Here is a 22,106-nt window from a genome sequence, read left to right on the forward strand (position 1 = left end):
TCCTCCTATCACTGTCTTTCACTGTCAAATGGGAAAAAAAAAAAACCACCACAGAAACCTGTAATAAAATTACTCTTTTAAAGGAAGAACGAAAAATACAAAGAAAATATTTTACAAAAAATACTCTTACGAACTATCTTAAAGTATTGCCAAAGGAATACTTAAATGAGGAAACAGTATCTGCCCCAAAAAATTCATTTACTACTTGGAAGATACTTGAATTCTAGTTTCTTTCTGAAATTTGTACACAGGTGAGAGGTAGCATAGATACAACAGATGTGGTCTTTGCTTCATGAAGTATTTCATGCCAAACAATACTGGGGATCCGATTTAGTAAAAGCCATCACAGATGTATACTTTTTATACATTTCTTGTGATTTTTCTTTTTCATTACAGAAAAAAAAAAATCCACAATGGACTAAATAACACTGTCTACCTTGCCTACAAAATTCTATTTTTGTCTATTCTATTTTGTCTGTAAGAATGAAAAAGCAAACCAAACCCTTTTATTTCAAAAAGTTTCCTACAGCAAACCTGAAAATTGCTAGTTTTTCAACGGAAATCACCCTAAAGCAGGAAACATTCAAGAGTGTAATTAAACTCTTAAAGTGATGGCTATTGAATTCTTCCCTTTAAAATGGTGCACTGAGGGAGTGAAAATAAAGTGAAACGGTATTGCCTAATCCAGACCAAGAAAACACCCTGTCCGTATTTTTTGTACTGAAATACGTGGATTGTTACTGTTGAAAGAGATACGATACCTTTAATCAAACCAGATGTAAGGTGTTGAACATAACAACAGTAGCAAGCATAACACTGGCAAGATTACAAACTTGGAGGAAATCACAAAACCCCACGAGTATTTTGGACTAAGGTGTGTACTATAACTGACAACGTTCATTTGCACAGTGTATATATATATGGATGTGCATATATACACACACACACACACACAAACTTTTACATATACATACCCTTCCCCTCCTTGGCCCTGTGCCTTATAACTGTTCTCTAGCTCTCCCCACCCTAGAAAGGAAGGGCACCGTTGGTTTCCTTCAGTCACCTAGAGAATTACTATTTGGCCAACCAGTTTTGGCACTTTGGACAGATGATTTCCCTTCCCCAACACGAACCGGCAGCGTATCACCCCTTTCAGAGTGTGATGCTTTTTTTATACCATTGCTACATTCCTCTACTGATCACAACTACAGTCACTGTGACTGTGAGCATATGTTCTCTCTCTAAAACCCAAACAAAACTAGTGCTTTTTGCTTCAGCTTCTGTGCAAACACCCAACCCTAATATCTTCAGTCAAAGGTTTAGTTCTTTTAATAAATAACAGGAAATCCCTGAATGTGGTTGGGAAACCTCTGACCATCATCATCTTGAAAAGATGATAGGCACTACTTGTTTTCAAGTTTACACATTTAAAAGGTAAAGTGTATATGTTTCATAAGCATGACAACAACTTAATACACCCTCTTAAGTCTAGACACATGGCTCGGATATGCAGTTTCCCTGGGAATGGCATGTCCTGCTGTTGAAACTAGAACTTGTTTCTCTACATCACTAAACTCAAATCACCATTAAAAAAAGGGGAAAAAAAAGAAAGAGTGAGAGAATGAGGGACAGTGAGATGGAAGTGATTGTCAAAATCCAATTTGCCTTCACAGTCAAGATGCACTTATATTTTGATAAGGGGATAGGTCCGTACTGCAGCTTAACGTTTTTATGATTTAGCAGATACAACCAAAACATTAGAAAAACAGACCATAGAGTGGGCCAGCAACTAAGGTGTTTTAAAGTAACTTTTTGTCCTGAATAGAATTTTTCTAAGTCCCACTTTTGGCTGTACAACCGATTTGAAGAGAAATCCAGTTCTTTCTTCCTGTGTGGCTTTGTTTCTTAGTTCACATAGTAAAGCCAATAGACAATATTGAAGAAGGAAAAAACAACAGGGAAGAATATGCGCGACCATCGATCTATTGCATTTACATCAGTCAAGTCAGGAATGGTGATTTTCAGTTGAGATGCACGTCTCCGTAGCCTGCTTTTCTTCTGTGCCACGTGTCGCTCCAGGGCATTGCGACCAAAGCTGTGTCTGGGTAAGCCAGCTTTCCGGTACTGGATGCTTGAAGTGTCATACGCCAGCATAGTGCTTCTAGGGTCCCCAAGCCCCATCACAGCCTCAGAGGCAGCCATCTCATTTTTAATTTCAAGTGTGCTCAACAAAATATTTTCATGTGGATCCATCTGTAAAAAATAAGAAAGCGGATTTAGCAGGAGAGAAAGGAAGCCCAATCGGTTGCAAACTGAAGCCATGCTGACAAGGGCTAGATCTACCATTGCTAACTCACTGGATCTCAGCCTGTCTAAAAGAATATAAGCATAGCCTTGACTGTATTTATTGTCATTTATCTGTGACCTCAAGAAGCAATAAGGCCTATACAGCATAATGGAATAAGTAGTGTTGTCATGACCCCACGTCCTGCAAGAAGCAAGGCAATACCTGGAAATGGAGTACGTGCTCAGCTCCCAAAAGTGGGATTCTGCCAGCGGGTGGAAACCTGGGGCAAATATTGAGCTTTTTGGGGGGTTTGGAGAGAAATCAAAAAGAGTCTGGTTTATTTTGTTTTTTCTCCTTGTAAATGAAAGCTTCTGCTCTGACAAAAACTTCAGATATTCACAGAGTGTCTCTGCCACTATAAAGCAAGGCCAGAGCACTGCGCTAGAGAATGCAATTTTTCATTTTCCCCCCACATTCCACACAAGCCTGCTTGGTTACTTGGGGAAAGACACTGCTGTAAGTCTAACCATACCCATGTGGAAACTCCATTCCCCAGTGCTGATGGATTTCATAAGTACAGTGCATGCTGCGGAGACCTGAATGCTGGAATAGCAGAGATCTGCCATTTCAAGCAAGGAAAAACATATTCAGAGTGTAATCACATCAAATGTACACTGAACAGTTGTTTCAATGGGTAGTTTTAGCCAATACATATTTTTTTTTAAAGGCAGTTCGGTAAAATATTGTATTAATGCAATGTTGTAAAGAAACCCCTTAGACAATTCAGAGGATTTCAAAGAGGAGGAACTAAATTCTAGTCATCAGGAGCAGATCTGAAGTATGGTAGGAGAACTTCAAAGTAATCCATTTATAGAAAACAAATACAAGGTTATTTAGGAAGTTCTAATTCTCCCCAGCCTTCTCTCCAAGTATGTATTTCAAATCGTGCAATTATAGAGTGTAATCAAATAAAAATACTTTAACAGCAATAATACTAATAAGCATCTAATCAAGCACACCAAATTAATGATGGTAGTGCAGATATACTCCAGGCCAATTAAGAGATGAAACTGTCCCAGAGCTCCTTTAGCAATAACTGCCACATTACGAATTTCTCCTGTATGTAATACATACTATATAACGTACATAATATCTACTATATTTATTATTGGAAGTGCACAAACTGTGACTTTTGTGGATTTCTCAACAATAATATGGCATTAGGCTATTCTTAAGTTAGGAGCCAGCAGTCCACAGCAGGTACCTCACCGCACTACCCGTTATAGCACCGTACTTGCCAGTATTAAAAACCCCTGTGTAATATTCGACACGGCCCAGTGAGAGAACTGGGTTGGAAACCGTTTCTTTTTAGTAGCATCCGCTGCACAGTATCATGAACTGGAAACTGGGTGTGCACAAAAGTACTCAGACCTACTGAAACACTGCCATTTGAGTGATTACATCTGATCAAGTGATGCATAAAAACCGGCATTGCTGACATGCCAGGTTTCCCCCTTGCTCTCCCTTTTTTTTCCCCAATCCACGTGAGTTTGCACCCCTCTAGTTTCATTGTATTTTAGTTTAAGTATAATCACTCACTGTGAAGCAGCCAAAATAATCTGTTATTGCTGGCTTTCCATCACGGCCATAGGAAATCTTTGAATTTTCCAGTGCCTTAGGGAAATCAATCTTTTTTGAGAAGCATTGGAAAAATGAAAAAGTGGAGCTGGAACCCAAGAAATATCCTTTCAGAACTCTGGCATGATACTGAGCAGGATAAGGAAACACTGTGTTCTAGCCAGGAAGGCCATCAAATCAGTGCTCATCTGCGTTAGACAAAACTAGGGCAAAAAGAGTATTCGGCTATTGTAATACAAACAGATGCAAACATATGCAAAAGTTTTCTAAGAGGAAAGTATTCAAGAGAACTTTCAAACATTTTCTTATAAGCACTGAGAAACTTATTTAGAAAGTTCTTGAGTGATTTTAGGAGTAACACAAAATTGACTAACATTTTTGTTAGGAGATCTCAGACAAATATTAGGACATTCAGTATCCTGAAAATAAAAGCAATTAGAGGCATATGGGATTCATCAAGCCCAAGAATGGCTAAAAACAAATAGGGGAAGTATGTTACAAGAGGGGTGCAAAGCCATTTGGAGACTAATTTTTCCATAGTTTCACATAGCCTTAAGAAAAGAATAGAAATTTTAGTTCTAATGACATCAGGGGAAGTCGGACATAACATCTACTAATGCAACCGTTTTACCCCTTCGCCCCGAGTCTGGGTTATTTTCACCTCAACATTGTGCATTCTAAGGAACTATCTTTGGAAAGATTTTAGTGCCAACAAATTTGTTCACATCTTAAATCTTCTTAGGATGAATCTAGTTTAAGCATTTTATCCTTCGATCTGCAATGATATCAGAAATTTAAGTGCTCTTTACACACTCACATACTCTCTATGCGACACAAATGCAAGAAAAGTCATTTTTAGTCTAGTAGTGTTAGATATAGACATGTTTTAGTGGCATATCACCTCTTCAATTAACTGTTTGGTTTGATTCTTTTGCCACTTCTGTTCTCGTTTCAGAAAATTTCTCAACATAGCAAACTGCTGCAGATATCTAGTAATCTTGGCAGTAGTTAGTAGGATTAGTGATGCTGGGCAGAAAAAAAAAACATTTAGCAATATTCTAAACTTTCTTTAGGGCAAAGCATCTTCTTCTGCACATATCACACTGATATCAGAGTTGGAGCACAGCATTCTTTAATATTCCAAGAATTTTTCAGAAGAAATAATGCAAAATACAGTAAAAATTAGCGATGGGCGAACCTTCAAGTGTTGCAATGGCCAGAATCACAAAATTCAGGTGCTTCTCTAGCACTAATTTGACACTCCTGCACCTGAAACAGTGAATTGACCTTTAACAAGAACTGCGTTTTTCATGGTATTTTGAATTCCCAATCTGAAAGAACTCCTGAAGTTCCAATCCAGAAGTACAAATGAATGTGAAAATAAAAGAAACAAACAAACAACAGTAAAACACAAAACAATCAAACTATAAAGAAATTAAATTAACTTTTCAACCTTTGACAAAAGGTTCCATGTCAGATTAGAGAGCTGGGAGTGTTATTTCCACCAAGTAGGTTCGCCCAACTCTAAACAAAACATGCCTTTGTAACTGAAGCCTGAGACAGAATGATAATGAATTACATTTATTGTACACAGCACTGCCCATTCAAAAGGATCCCAAAGCGCTTTACGAACATTAGAAAGAAGAGCCGCTTCACTTCCCAGTGAAGCACAATCACCTCTGAGGTGAAATGTGGTGACTGACAGTGCGGAAAAACACACTATATTTTAGTTGAGGAAATGGAGAATGCTGTAGCCAATTGAAACTATGGGGTGGGTGAGTGGTGGTGGGGAATGTTAGGTAAGCAGAACAGTTACACAAATTGGTATTTGGCCAGATGTTTGGGGTTGAGATGAACACACTACAAAAAAGTGCCATGGGATCTTTAATGACCGTAAGTGGTCAGGACCTGAATTTAAAGTCTCTGAGGATAAAAACATTAGAAAACAATGAAAGATACCTTTGTTGAATACATTTCTGGACAATGATATGTGCCAATTATTCTTCTGTCCTGTAAGTTAATAAAATCAAGACCAGTTTCCTTAGAGATAAGGCAGCTATTATCTGTCATTTAAAATTAAAGCACTCTAGGGTAATAATAGGACAACTAATTAGAAGATATAGGGACCTCTGAGCCAACAACTAGCATAAGTATATTCTGGCCTCAGAGGTGCCACTACTGCCTTGCTCTGCTCCTCAAGGTAACATAACGTTGTGATGTGAATGTATTTTTTCCAGCTGGTCATTTGACCAAGGAAGATATGATGATATGAAAACAACTGTTAAAATTATTCTGGGGGAAAGGTAAGTGTAAAAGTGGTTTCAAAAGGAGGTGGAAGAAGATTAACAAGATCTCTTGGTGCTGAAGGATTGTTCAACCATAGAACTAGGCTCTTTATGGTGAACAGGAGAGTTCAAACTTAATGGAGAAATTTCCAGGGACAAGAAAGGAAGGGAGGATGAAGATGAAAAAAAGCAGCAGCAAGTAGTACCATGGAAATAAAAGGTGACAGCAGAAGTGGAGGAGAAATGACCGGAGTTCAGCAACCATGCAAGAGGGTGGGTTTTTTATAAATCAGTCTTAAAGGTGGATGACAAAAAATATTATGCAAATGATAGTCACTTATAGGCCCAGGTCAGCTGGAAGAAAAGCTGACTCTGGCGCCTTGAAAGAGGCCATGACCTTTCCGATGGCCTCAAACAAAGGGAATACAGAGGAAAGTGTAGAAATGTTACCATTATATATTCTTCCTGCTTCCTAGAAATTCCAAAATGATGGCTTTCTTGAGAAATTCCTCTTACACTAATATATTAGCAACTGTGAAATACAAGGAAATTACAACTTCCACACACATACCAATACACACACTTAGGCACATTAGGAACCCTCCAAGGATGATCATATCTCTGAAACTAGTAACATCGACTAAAACAGCATCTTGGTGATTACGCTCTACTGTTATGCCAAACACAGCTTTATAGTGGGAGGAGGATTTATATTAATGAATCGAAAAGATACAATACTGACACATTTTCTTCCTCATATGCTGTTCCTTTTCACCTCTAACCTTCAGTCGCATGCAGGTACTGAGATAAAATAGACAATAAGGCTGGAATTTCTCATGGAAAAATCTTGCGAAACAAAACAATTGTAAATTCAAAATAAATATCCTTTTGTTAAGTAGGGCTACCATTAAGCAAAAGGAAAATATGGTGATCTAAATCGTGCTGGGAGAACAGAAGTACTCGGTCTACTACAAAGATTAATGCCTGAGATATGGTCTCAGCATTTATAGGTCCTGTGAACTGACATGCTTAAGAACTGAAGACAGAGATAAAGATCCCTTTCGCAGTGATGACTGACGTGATATGCCTAGACATATTTAACATTTGTTAAAGACCTTGGTACTTTCTAGAGCATAGATTCCCACCTCTTAGCAGCTGAGCTTTGCTTGGAAAACTGGTAACATCCCATTCCTGACTAGTCACAGTAGCTCTGGCAAGATTAGCCGGAAGTACGAAGCGCAGTTTACATGTAATAGGGATCTTCCACCTCATCAGTGAGGTCTGCGTTATTGGTTAGGAACCACTGATCTCTGGGGATGGCACTGACCATACAAGGTAACGTGTGGAAGGGAGACAGTCCTTTCTACACTGCTGCTAGGTTCACCTTGGAAGAAAAAAGGATTAATGATTTTGAAATGGCAACTGCCTAAAGCTGTACAGACTTTTGTGACTTGAGAAGCAAGTCTGCCGAGCGAGGCATTTGTGCTTTATGAGGTCATAGTGTTTTTCAAGCATATGCAAAACAACGTCCTTAAGAATATTACAAACACCGCATGTCCATTGGCCGAACAAAACTGAATTTATTGCCAGCAGTGCAGTAACAGTTTATGAAAACACACTAAGCGTGCATTGGCTCGGGTTGACTTTACACCTAAGATGTGGGTCAGGCTGTAATGCCTGCAGTTAGAGGACAGTAAAATTAGGTTGACTTATAATTTCAAGTTACTTCGTTTGGTTTCAGGTCGGAAAATCCAGAGAAACTCTGCAAATTAAATCAGGATTTTCTTTAGGTTCTTGAACTTTTTAAAGCCTAAAACTCTAAGTGAAAAAACCCCAAGAGACCTGCAAGAATTTAAAAAAAAAAAAAAGTAAGATCTGGACATGGAGCTTTAACGCTGCTCTAACTACTTCAATTGGATTTCGAGGCACTCAGTTTTACCCCCTGATGTATGTAATTCCTCGTTCGCTCTCATTAGCAACACATCAGTAACTTAGTTGCAAGTGCAGTAGGGTTCTAGAGAAATGGTTGAAAACATTGCTTGCTTGCTTGCTTTCGGCATCCGTTACGTACACACAAGATTCCACACTTAAGACATTGCAGAATACGTGCCCACGTAAAATGAAAGAGGCTGAGTGAGTGAGCAGCTGCGAGGTGCTGAGTTGCCGGTTGGAGTTAAACCACAACAGGAGGAAACAATTTTTTTTTTTCCAACCTGCAAGAACATGTCATGATGGTGGCCGTAAATATTAGCTAATTTCTAATTTTTAATTTGTAATTGGGAAGTCTCCAAATCTGAATAAGCTTAAATGTAGCTGCCCTCCCTTCTAGAAATGTCAGGTAACAAATTTCTTTTTTCTTCCAGAAGATTGCAAAATCATCACTCAGATCAAAACAATTCCTTTTAAGAGATTCCAGCTTAAAAATCAAAGCCTTCCATTAACGAAGAAACCTCTTCTATGTTAAAGGAATGGGTCCAAAACTTCTCTGGGAAAAAAGTTGAAAAATTTAAAAATTAATCTATCTGAACTTCCTGCAAGCAATTGTTTTTTCACGGCAAATTTTGTAAACACTAAAAAGAAAAAAAAATCTTACCTTTGGCTGAAAATAAGCATAAAGGAAGCAAGCTAAGCAGAAGTGGAATTTTTGAAATTTCAGTTATGATCTTCAGCGACAATTTTTTACTACTGAGATACTTATCTCAGTAGTAGGAAGCAAAGGCAGGCCCTGGAATGGAAGTCTTCTGAGGTACCAGTTAACAACATCTCCGAGTCCTACTGTTTCACCAAGAAACAAGATGCTAGGCAGCCCTGATTCTTCCTAACACTGCTCCAATGAAGTATTTGTTGTTTGCTAAAATATCATCCCATTGATGTGCATACATTTAATTCTCTTGGAGATAATAGAACTGAATGTCACATCAGCAAGAACGTACGTCCTGAAAGGTGCTCTCTTCCATCTGTGATAAATAAGACCAAAATTTCATCAAACTTCCATTATGCCCATAAGCTAAGACTCCTATTAGGTTGTGTTACAAAATACACTTTAACAGATACACCTAGCACCGAAAATTTACTAGGGAAACACAGCAAGTTTGTTTCTAGAAGACAGCTTCAGGAAAGATGAAAAATTTGTGGAATGTTTGGCTATCAGTGACACCGGCAGAATTTCTAAGGTATGATTTGGATATACTTGCAGTTTGATACATGAACTAGACAGTAAAAATAAGGCTGATAAAATTGTTCTCTAGAACAGTCTTCTGTAAAATACACAGGCTATTTTATTTCCTGTCTGAAGTCAAACACAACGCGCAAAGGACTAAGCCGCATATACTTGTGACAAGAGTGGGTGGACTGTATGGAGTCTACCAGTGTCCATCCATCTGACCACGACATACTCACTCGCCAACAGATTTAGGCTTGTGATTTTGGGGGAGACCAACAACATAACTCTTGGGGCCAGCCAGAGGCAGCACCAGGTCCAAGTAAAAACCGTGGGAGCAGATAAAACACTGGAGAGAGACTGCAATTAATTCAACAAAAAAAAATAAAAGAAAATTCTTGAGATTTTTCTACGGAAAATCACTAACAAGTTTTCATTAAAAGGAAAATAAAGATAAATTTCTAACTTGCGACAATGAATTCCCAAATTAAAAACCATTTAGAAGTGTACTGCTTATGGTCATGTTCAGTGCTGGTTTGGCAGTTTGAAATACTGCCAGTTCCATGGCTATAGATAGAGCAAGGCTCAGAGGACTAGTCCTGACAATATTAAAACGAAAAGTGTTCTGGTTTAAAATAATAATAAAAAAAAAATCTGAATTTGTTGACAGAATTAGGACATTTCTGCATGATTTACTTGCACCCTGATAGTCTGCTGTTTTGGGGAGAGTCTAACATTGTGTCACTCATTTAAAAATGAGTGACAAGAACAAAGAAACTTTGTTGCCAAGACATGGTTAGTCATTTCAGATTTGTTTCTAAGTATATTTCTATGTATGCAAAAATATACAGCAGTATTATGCATCATTGCAAATTTATTATACTTAAACTGGTTTTGTGCAAGCATTAACTCTAGAGAAAGCAGAACACGGATTATAGGTTTCTTGCTGATATTTTGGTGGCCTTTTGCACTTGTAAATTTAAACCAAACTTGAGTTTGATTCGTTAAACATATTATAGTTCTATAGCAATATATATAATTACACATATACATTATAAATACATGGATAGTAGGAGAATTCCAGAACACACTTAAAATGAAGGCAAAAAGATTGGCTTTTTTAGGCAGTAGTGTGCAGTTTGTTCTTGACACACAATTTTACTGAAACAAGAGGAAAAAATAGTTTACTAACGTATAAACGTGATAGGTGTTTATGTGAAACATTATTATGCTCAATGTTATCAAAGTTTCATAAGTTTCAGGAAGAAAAAGCTATTAATGTTAATGAGACCAAATATAGGCTTATTTTAAAATTGCAAATTACTATATATTGTATATGCCCCATGCTACAAAAAGGAAGAGGAAATAAAAGCTGAAGAATCATCCCCAATAACAGTGAGCCCTTCAGACAATACCCCCACAGAATCGGCTTTTGCATCTTCTTCTCCAGCTGTATCAACATATACTTCCACTTTTCCTATCCAAACCTGCTGGGGCTTGAGAGTATAAGACCTCAAAATTCATCTAGCAAAATGTAGGCTAAAATCTTCCGTTTCTGAAAACCTTCATTTTCAGTTACCCGCAAGAACCTTTGAATACTCAAAGAATACATGGACAGAAAGTGGCCCAAACAAAATACTACATGAACATAATCATGTTGATTTAGGCTGTGTGACCTTTACTGTTGTACCCTTCGAGGCCAGCCCAAAAGCGTCAAGTTTCTAACGATTATATTACCAGAAAGTTGAGTTCATTTTGAAGAAATGAGCAGGGACAGGTACAAAGCTTTAAGAAGTACTTATTTTAGCAAGAATGGCTCAACAAGTTTTTTGAGTGAGGAAGAAAACTGAATTCAAGTCTCACTTCTAAAAAAAGGAATAAAGACATAAGAATAAACAAGATTTAGAATTCTATGTTTTAATACAACCTTCTATCATTAAGGAGGGATTCTTAAAACTAGTATCGAGGAAGGAGAAAAGATAGATTCATATATACAGACATATACGTCAGCCCAGTGTACATGATCCAGTGATCTCAAGATTCATGAACTCAGCTACGTTACATCCCCTAGCACATAACATTTAGAGTTACAACTTATTTTTTGGACAGAAATTTGCTGACTCACAGCCATTCAAATTAAACCTTGTCCAACTCTTTAGAGCTGATCAGCTCCGGGAAATCAATTCTCCAAATTCACTAGCCAAACATGCCTTCTGACTTCAGCTACACACTCATTTCTTCTACCTTACTGTACATAGCCTTTTTTGTGCCTTATTTTCCCACAATTTGAAATAATAATGTAAACTGTATTAATGGATTCTTTTTTGCAACCCAGAGTGTATTTAATTCAGGGTCACGTGTGGATAGCAGGTTCAAAGATGCACTGCAAAAGCAAAAAGGGATAACGTGCTTTAAACAAATGGAATGTACACACACTGGTCTTACATTAATTAAATGTGGCATTTGAAGGAGAGTGGCTGCAGAAAGAAAACCTCACGCAGTTGACTTGACCTTTATTCAGATGTCATGTGGAATATCACTATGGACTGTAGGAATAAATCACCTTCTGACTGCTGCTGCAAAGTGCTGCAGGCTAAAGCTGGAAATTCCTCAAATTTCATTCCTATCAAATCTTGGGTTTCAACAAAGCACGAAGAGGCTGGCAGAGCACTCTCTGCGCTGGTGATCATTTCATGTGCAATTTGTTCCTTGATAATGCATGAATGTAAATTTAGGAGAGGCAGAACTTTTATAATCCATGCCTACTTTTATTACACGTCCTTCAATGAACTTCTGTGTAAGGAACACCTGACCCATCAAGAATCAGTTCTCGTGAAGTTCCACCTGTCCTTGGAGGGGAAAGGAAGAGGATGAATGCTTTCCCTGAAACCTGGACAACGGCAGCAGTAGCTCCAGCAATATAGAACAGTGAGGATTTGAGATTATAGCCTGAAATTTTAAGAGCTTCATGCAGTGTTTTAATACCGTGTTCGGTTTATTAACTGAGTCAGTGAATGATTTTAAAATGTCTTTTTTTTTCCCAAAAGCTCTTACACCTTGTTGTAAACATATTCTACATGCTTACTCATGTTTTACACTAGAAGTGCCTCTGCCATGTAGGGTACAAGATGCAGTTCTATGTAATAAAAACTGACTGGTTTTAGGTACCTTTGCAATCCTTTCTCCTCACTAGAGGTGCATTATGTGATTTCTTGAGCTAGAAATGAACAAATATTGCTGTGGACTGAAAAAGCCAGAGGCAAGCCAGCAGTAAGTCAGGGGGGAAATAACGGCATTAGCCAAGCCTAAGCTAATGAGCACTGCTTTGGATCAAGGTAGATTATCTTGGGTCTGCAGCCCTGTTAATGCATCGTTTTACCTCAGTCCAAAAATTGAGGAGAGCGACCTTGTCTGTCTGAGGCACACTGAAAGCTATCACAAATTGGCCTGCAAGGGGCCACATGTATCTATCAGTGGATTCACATTACCTCAAGTTAACACACTCCATCTAATTCCACCTCTCTTTCAAAAGAGACATCTAAGGATATGACAGTGAAAAAAAATGGACAGGCTCCTCCACTTATTCAACTAGTAAAGTGGTGAAAAGAATTCTGGCAGCTGTCCTGGGAAATGGCAGGTAGCAAAGCAGTACCTGAGGTGATGCTGTGCCATTTCCAAGCGTGCTACTGCAATGGATGGCATTGCTGGCACAGTGAAACAGTAAGTACTGTCCTTGTGTTCGAACCGCATCCATTCGTGAGTCAGTGAATCTGAAAATGGGCATCTGGAGAAGGAGGGTGTGGTGGGAGCCCCGTTTCCTTGCTCTACACAATGGCCAGAAATGGTCCATCCTTTCTTTGCCATCATATCCACTCTAGCAACTGTGTGCTAATTTGGGTATAACACCAGTGGGTCAGGAGGGCAAAGAACTGCAAACATACCTATATTGCTTTAGGCCTTCTAGGCTAGCTAAGCCCTACATTCATTCTTCAAAAGAACATTTCTATTGTGATTCAAATCTACTAATATGCTGGTTAGCCTCATTACCATACTAAAGTTCTATGTTTTCTACTTGGTACCCAAATTTCTAATAGAGAAATGTCACTAGTCTGACAATCTCACTTTTAACAGCAATGCACTGTAACTTGCAGGTGTGCTGACTGAACACCTTACATAATACAAAGACTACTGAGTAAAAAATTACTCATTTAAAACATATACTCAGTATAATTTTAAAAATTCTCTGACCCTTATCTAAACATGCAGAAGTTAGCAATGCTGGTACACATTTTTTTCTAAGAAAAAAAAGGACTGAATAAATCTGTATAAACAGTTTTATAGAGTGTTGCATAAAATGCTGACATTTCCCCCTTTTCCGGAGGGAAATTGCTTTATTGATGCTCACAATAACAACAGCAGGATTGCAAAATTAGAGGTAGTTTTAGTTATGTGACTTCTGTCATCCTGTACTTCAGGTGTATAGCCTGTACACTTACAGCATCTCCATGGTTTAAGCTAGGTTGGAAATGCCTGCTTCAATTATTACTGCAACTGCATACAACCTACAACCACATTCAGTGATGTATTTATATTATGATTATGCCCTTCTGTGAAGCGGCAAATCAAATTACTTTATAGGAACATACCAAATGGTTATATGGTAATACTTCTATAAGGTTCGATATCCTGGTTGAAAAAATGCAAGTATCACATCCTGTTTCTAGCTAATTTTCTGGTAAGAAAACCATAGTGATGTCTCAGAAAAGACTGACAAGGAGCTCCATCAAGAGATGGATCTGTAGCCCTTCTTTTAACAAAATCCTTGATGTAGGAATTGCTATCACAGTGGACAGGAATTGCTACTCACAGTGAGTATCGCCTCTGCCGCCTGACACACCTCCAGTCTCTGCTGCTTTGGAAGAGGACGGCATACAGCTGCCTCTCCAAAAGAATCACCCCTTGTCAAAGGTACAGATGGCAAGATGCAAGAAGCACTTCTTTACAGAGGAAGACGACTCAGCCTTTCATTCAGCCCAGTACATTTACCATGGTCTTTACAGTGACAGTTCTGGTTTCTGTTAAATTACCACATAGCTGAAATGGAGGTTTTCTGATCTGTCCTGAATAACAGATTCACAGACTTCATTGATATTGGAAAGTATTTTCACCTTATTACACCTCCCGAGATGTCAATGAAGTACATAGTAGTCTTGATCAAAGGAGTTAGACCAGCAATTGTGACAAAACCAGCAAAAGAATCCAAAAGACGTAACAACAGCTTAAGCAGCAGGTTGACTGGGAATTTAGTAACACAGGAAAATATACTGAAAGTACAGAGCTTGCTGGCAGGTGATCAGACTGCAAATTCTGAACAACACAAAAACTAGAAGATGCATCAGAGACATCACAGTGATCAGCAGCAGCAAGCACATTTAAGCCACAGTTCCAAGATGGAAACATCTAAGGTAAATTAATGATGTAAATTATTACATCAAACAATGTAAGACAAAATTTGAAAATTAATAAAAAATACCTTGGCTACTGAATTGTGGAAGAAACTTACAGGGAATGACTCAGCACCGAGAGAGCACCAAGAAAGTCTCATTTGAACTGTGATAACAGAAATTCAATATATTAAAATGGCTGGGGGTCTACATCAGAAGCTATTCAGTGCCACTGAGATTGCAGTTAGGCTGATCATCTCCTTGAAGGGAAAAGGCAGGTTTCATAAAGGAGAAAACTTGAAGGTTTATAGTCACAGTAGCTTCTTTTCCTCCCCCTGTCCCCTTCTATCTCAAAAGGAAACAGAAACAAAAGTTACAATTAGAAGAACAAAAAGCCTCATAGAGGCTTCTAGACCAAATCCTTCCAGACCATTTTTATGTAATTACGGAATTAGAAGATGAAAGTTAGGGATTTCAAGAAAGCCTTTGACACATTACGTTAAAACTGAAGACACGATATGTGTCAGACCTATGTACAGTTATCCATAGGAAGACAGTCAGCTGAACGCTGCGGTGAAGACAGAGGGTAGAATTTGGCCCTATGTTCAATCAAACCAAACCCACTATATTGGGCATATGATATGAATACAATATGAAATTTAAAGAAAGACTTGGCCCGAGTTTCATCTGGAATAGTCCAGGGGAAGCTTGGCACGCAGCCAGCGTTATGGGTGTTCGCTCAAATGGAAAAACCAGGACATTCCCCTCATGAGTCACCAAATCTCCGAGGGATTACATTGGATTCAGCAGATACCATAGTCATGGAAGACCAGCTTCTGTTGTACTTCCATACTGTTTTGTATCTTCTGAATAACACTGAGCAAAACTAGAGACTACAAATGTCTGTGCCTGCCCTAGAATCGCTCCATAACAGAGAATTCAACAGCATAAAGGGAATATGGATTAACATCTACTTTGATTTTGCAAGTAGTTGTGGATGGAAGGACTAATCAGCACTTCCCCTCTCGCCACCTTCTGTTGTCTGAAAACTTGTAACAGTCTGTTACCAAAAAAATGGTGTTGGCATCTGAGGGAATCAAACGCCAGATCTGATTACGAATTACAGATTTGCTGGTCTATAATGTATAAACAAAGGTGCTGCACTACGAACAGAATTCCAGTAACTACTTACCCACCTTTTTTACAATGCCTATGCTGAATGCAGTAACAGAGCTGTATAGGAGTTTTCATCCTCATGTTTTGAGGTTTAATACCCATAGCATTAATCTTTTCTCACATAGTTTCTGATTCTGCTAAATTCATAATATTCCTTGTAGTGATACAAGAGGCATCTAATTTAATTCATAAAATTAGTCCTTCGGTGTTGGATCCTAATTAGAGAGGGAGAATCTATTTGGTCCCATTTCTAAAATACTTGGGTTTTTATGGAATCCTGCTTCTGAACCAAACTCAGCAGTTCGGGCCCATTTCTGGTTCTTGTACGTGACAATATATAATATTGACCTCCTTTCTTAGATAAAATATTCAGGTCCATTAAATATGGATCTGTTTTTTCGCTGCTGGTCAAACAGCAAGAACAGCTGTCAGCTCCCCTCCTCCTCCCAGCGCAGGCGATGTGCAGTAGACAGGGCTCTCTCATCACCACTCTTTTCTGATCCTCTCCTCTTGGGTTCTTTACCAATTGCTTAAGGGCTTGCAGCCCTGACTATCAGATCAGGTGTATCTGGATACCAGAGCAGAACTGCCAGAGACTGTGAACCACGCTGGCCTGGTACAGTAAGCAAACGGCTCAGGATAAAAAAAAAAAAAACAACAACCCAGAAATAATGTAAAGTTGTTCCCAGTATACTTCATATTAATCCTGTAGGCCGGTGAATTCCTACAACTGTTACTGGAATTCATTTACTCTGCTTACTGGGTTGGATTAGTGCTTTCAAATTCCAGTTCTTGATTAGTGATTTACCACTAGCCTTTGGCTATTCTGCCACACGGCTGAAAGTTCTGTTGTATGAATAACTATATAGAAAGCACCAAGGAGAAACAGCATACAGCACCACACCTCGGCTGGTGGTGACACTGGCGCCTAAGGACCAAAATTTCCATTACGTTAGAGGAAAGACTTCAGGTAAACAGAGATCTAGTCTCATAAAATTCCTTAGTAATAGCTTTGATTGTTTAGCGGGAAACTGATTTTTAAAAAATAAACTTGACAAATTAAAATTTTTTTTTTTTTTTTTTTTTACATTGCTGAAAAATGACAAATAGAATGAAAAACATCTCGCAGTGTCTTCAGGAACTTTACAATGGTAAAAGATAATCTATTGCACCATAACATCAAAATTGATCCTATCGTTTGCCTTCATCCATTAAAACAAATTTCTCCCAAATTAAAAAGAAAAAAATAAAATAATGTATGGGTGAGATCTGAGCCATGACGATAAAATCCTCCATCTTAAAAGACTACAAACGATAACCTATAAAACTAACATGTGATGAATTTTTGTTGTTCCAGTAAAAATGGAACAAAACGTCCTTGTGTCTACGGGCACACTATGATAGTGCAGAATTTATAAACAAACATGAGAAATTCCACCACTAGAGCTGTATGAAACATATGTTCCACCTCACAAATAATCACTTGGGTTTTTTCCAATTTAGACTTTTTGTTAAATTCTGATTTTAATTTTTCTCCCTTGGAGTATCATGATGAATTATAAATTCAAAAAGCTCCCCATGCCAAACCCCCCACTTTATTTAACTTTCTGATTTTGCATGTGTGTGAAAGTTTATACATTTCACACTGAGTTCATTTCAGCATTCGGCCCAGATTTGCTGCTGTGTGAAACCAATCCAAAATGGTCAAAGTGGAAAATGACAAGTGCTTTATGATAAGTGCCCCATTTTCATTAAGCATAATGGATACTTCTTCCAAAAGTGTGTGTATCTTGGCAAATGTATTTTCTGCCTCGATTCTCCACCCCCAGGAGACCATTTTTAGATTCAAATTTAAGTTCACAGGAAATCAATGCTTTATTTCTGAGCACTTTCTCATTTAGTCAACAGTATTCTGGGAGATCATGCGTTGAAAATACACAAACTTTCCAAGCACTTTCAAACACTTCTGTAGCAAATATTTCTTATCCAGGGCATCTGAAAGATTTATGAAAGTAGGTTAAATTTAGGTTTTATTGCCAATGTTCCATACAGGTCTTACTAGAATATGAGTATAGCCATCATTTTGGATTTGATCCTTTGGGAATAGATTAGACATATTTAACTCTACATCCTGACTGAGAAAACATCTCACAGTAACGCTTAACTGAGTGCATGCTTTAGAAAAAAGCCATTCAGCTTTCCAGGCTAGAGAGCAGCATTCATTGCTGAGGTGGCCACGTTTACTGCTCTGCAGAGCCAAAACAAGATCATAGCATTCCCACTCCACTCGTTTTCTACAAGAAATTACATTTTAAAGCTCTGTCTGGCAGAACTGAAATTCTGTCTTCCTGGGGCAATGCTAAAAACATATCCCTGTTTCAATTTACCTTATTGACATCCATTCGCAACTTCTCATTATTGGCACTGGCAGCTTTTTCTGCCGCTTTCTTTTGACGCTGAGGTCCCCTGCCAAAGAAGATGTAGTTGACCAATGCGTACTCCAGCAGAGCCATGAAAACGAAGACAAAACATCCCATAAGGTACATGTCAATGGCTTTCACATATGGAATTTTGGGAAGAGTCTCTCGAAGATGGGTGTTAATTGTTGTCATTGTGAGCACAGTTGTGATTCCTGGAAAAAGGAATTGACAAGTCCATTGACTAAATTTATTTTAATTTCCTAGCATAATAATATTCAAAATCTAGAGCTGAAAAATTCTAAAACTTTTTCTTGGTGTTGGAAAACTCCTCCCCAACCTCTGCCCATATTCCTTATCTTTGTCTTTTCTGTGCAGAGAAGAAAACTGCACTTGTAATAAATTGCGCTCAAACAGCAGTTGGATTCTACGAGTACATTTTTATCCAGCTAAACTGTAACCTTTTCTAACGAGTCTCAGTTATAAATTACCAGCCTAGAGTCACTGTTATCTTGCTTTCCTCCAGCATTTTCAGGATGTCTGCAATCTTGAATTCTTACGGGAAAATTCTACACAGAAAGACCTGGTAAAACGCAGACAGTATTCTATAAAGTTAAAATGTCAAATTCTCAATTGTATCTTTTATGATGATTTACTTATTTTGTCTGTATAAAAGCTTTACTGGCAGGAATTGGTCTGATTTATACAAAATTTGGCAATAGATACTCATTTATTTTTATAACGTGCTTGGATCCTCTGATGAGGGGCACAGTATAAACACACACACACGGGACTAGCGATGAGATCTAAAGAGTACTGTAGAGATTAATTAGGAAAATGGTGTTGCTTTTAGAATGTAAGGTAACAGTAAGGAAAACAGCCCTCGACTTCAGGAGAGGTTAGCTATACTACCCTAGTAAAACTTTATTTAATTCATACCTGAAAGAAAAAGCAATTTACAATCCATAACACAGTGCTGAATGTGTATTCTCAACTGCCACGGGCTAAAGCAAACTAAATGCTTTTTCTTTGGAGAAAAAACAAGCAGTAAAACAACAACAGGAGTGATTGAGACAATTAGGCTGGTTACAATGATTATACAGTTAGCTAATTCAGACAGGAAATCACTTTAATTTTTATTTAAATCACGATGATTTAAATGCTGATTTAAATAATACAAAGCTTAACAAGCCAGACATAAAAAGATCTAACAGATTTATTTTTCAAATCATGAACTATCCACTGAGCCAGAAGAAAGAAAAAGTATTCAGCTAATGCACACTGCATGAGATGTGTAAAAATGCCTACCTAAAGCAACTCTTGCAGCTGAAGCGTCATAATTAATCCAGAAGGAAACCCAGGACAGGATAGTGATCAGAATAGAAGGCATGTAGGTCTGCAGAATGAAGTAACCAATGTTTCTCTTAAGTTTAAAGCTGAGAGACAGCCTTGGGTAGGCACCTAAAAGAGAATATTTGGTATGGCCTTAATTTACTTGTATAAAGCCTGAAAACATTTTTCTGTCATTTTGCTTTTATTGTTTCATGCAACACGGAGTACACACAGAGCTGAAAGATCCAGGATAATCAGCTGCAGAACTTCTAGCAAGAATTGGAATTAAACAATCTCTTATTTTAAGGGTAAAAGAATGCTGTGGGTGCATATCTGCTGGGAATCATCACACTCATCAAGCAACAGCCAAAACACATTTCAGAGTGTAGAAAGGCTTCTTCCCTGACAGCTGCAGTGTGCCCACGTCAGTGTGACCCTTATGACCACCCTCTCTCCAAGAGGTGCAGCACTAGTCTTTTGTCTCTGGACATCACAAACATTTTTGGTGTATGAAGCACTCGTTGGAACAGATGCTATTCTGCTGGCTTTGGAAGAATTTGGGATGCACAACCCTTCTATACTCCCCCAAAGATGATTGCTGTCCACATCTAGAAAGTGGGTGTTGACAATTTTTTTTTTTTAAAACACACCTAGTAGCTTTCTCAAGTAGGTAGAGAACATCACTTAGTAACAGCCCAACCCAATTCCTGTCTCTTTTGAACGATTTACTATCTCAATGAAATGTTTTAGTTGTTTCTTGTTTTGTTATTTTATGAAATCCAATCTTATTTTTTACCCCTCCTCACAAAGCATCTTTTCAGCCTTCAGAAAGTCATAGGCTTGCTAGCATAGGCTAAACTACAAATGCTGTGGAACAAGGATTTTAAAGGTTTTACAGTGATGACAAAACAATTAGCCTAATATATCCACAGCTTGGCACAAGGAACACCTAGAAATAGTAAGAGAAAGGTTTCTAAATTTCTCATAGGCTGGGTTAATTCTTGCTGAGTTTAGGGCGCTAAGGTGTCTACCTGGCTTAATCAGTTTTCATAGGAAAAGAAAACAGACAATACAGCTTATTTGACTGAGCCTTAACATGACAGATTGCTGTATCCTCCTCTACTGTTAGTGAGTGATGCCTTACACACTATGGGAGCTGTAATAAAAACGGCTCCTTTCAAAATTCACAGTACTGCTCTAATTTATTCCTGTTTCTAAATTTTTTGCTCAGATCCTGAATTCCATGTTGTGAGTTAACCCATTTCTATAAGTCTTCCCGGTGACTTCCCCTTTTAGCTTTCCCTCCACAAACCTGTAGAGAAAACAACATTCTTGGTGATAAGCTTGTAGTCTACAATGGAGAACTGTGGCAGTTCGATCTTTGTCACTCCTGTGACTGCATTATCACCCCCACGCCAGTAAAATTCAATGTCATCTGTTGTATAGCCATCTATAAAAACAGAAGGAAACAGTTAAGATATACATCTCTTCTGACATCGTGGGGAACAGTCCAGAGAATCAACTCAGAAAAGAACTTAAGTATATTTCTAAACCAAAACCATTAATAACATAATAGATACAAAACCAGACGCAGGTAATTCTAAATATAATTTCAAATTAAGTGTATTTTAGTTGTATTTTAATCTTCGCTTTTTTAAAGACAGATTATATCAGCATATTAACAAAGCAAACATTTAAAATAAATTAAGGCTACACGCATCCCATATATAGATAGGAACTGTGCATTCAGCTTAAGGTAACTTCTGATCCCAAGGATGGATAAAACAGTGTGGGTTTGCTCTAATTTCAGCCCCTGATCTGAACCATCAGCACTGGTAATAGAAACATGATGAGGTCATGGTGAGATGCCTGGAAGAGAGGCTTTTGTGTCCTGTGCAACATGACCAGCATAGGAAAGAGGACAGCGAGAGTACTAAGGCTAAGAGAGAAGCTCAGTGTGCAGTTAGCTCATGATATTTGCTCTGTCTGCTGTGTAGCTTATGACCAAACTATGGAGGAAAAGGACAAACTCTAGTTCAAACCCATTTAGATTTTACTTGCAAAACCAGCATAATCATTTTTCTGGAAATGGCTTAACCGTAACAAAAGACAGCCACATGTAGTGAGGCCCTTGTAAGAAGGAACTGTAGCAGCTGCAACAGCCATCACTCTGGACGGCAAAAAAACACCCACAAAAACCCAACCAATAAAATACCGCCACCCACCAACCCCCCCAGAAAACAGCACATGTTCACACAGTCATAAAGCATATGCACGAAATACGAATGTGGGATTGCCAAACGGCAGCTGAGCTAACTTGCATACTCCCCACACTGCTGGTATACAGAACCAACAGTAGACATCAGA

The 22,106-nt window shown here is 38.2% G+C and overlaps 1 protein-coding gene across 1 annotated transcript in view; it reads right to left on the reverse strand.

Moving 5' to 3' along the window:
- Positions 1 to 1,296: 1,296 nt before the first annotated feature.
- Positions 1,297 to 22,106, reverse strand: part of LOC104499303 (gamma-aminobutyric acid receptor subunit beta-2-like) — a 28,873-nt gene continuing 8,063 nt past the window's right edge. Inside the window, exons 2-6 of the mRNA XM_010142792.1 lie at positions 21,052 to 21,189; positions 19,716 to 19,868; positions 18,378 to 18,622; positions 5,885 to 5,935; positions 1,297 to 2,253 (exon numbers count right to left, since the gene is read on the reverse strand). Coding sequence (XP_010141094.1) covers positions 1,906 to 2,253; positions 5,885 to 5,935; positions 18,378 to 18,622; positions 19,716 to 19,868; positions 21,052 to 21,189 — 935 coding nt within the window. The 3' untranslated portion in view covers positions 1,297 to 1,905. The remainder of the gene's footprint in view (positions 2,254 to 5,884; positions 5,936 to 18,377; positions 18,623 to 19,715; positions 19,869 to 21,051; positions 21,190 to 22,106) is intronic.

Source organism: Buceros rhinoceros, unplaced genomic scaffold (genome assembly GCF_000710305.1).
Source record: "Buceros rhinoceros silvestris isolate BGI_N320 unplaced genomic scaffold, ASM71030v1 scaffold11909, whole genome shotgun sequence".
Classification (NCBI taxonomy): Eukaryota; Metazoa; Chordata; class Aves; order Bucerotiformes; family Bucerotidae; genus Buceros; species Buceros rhinoceros.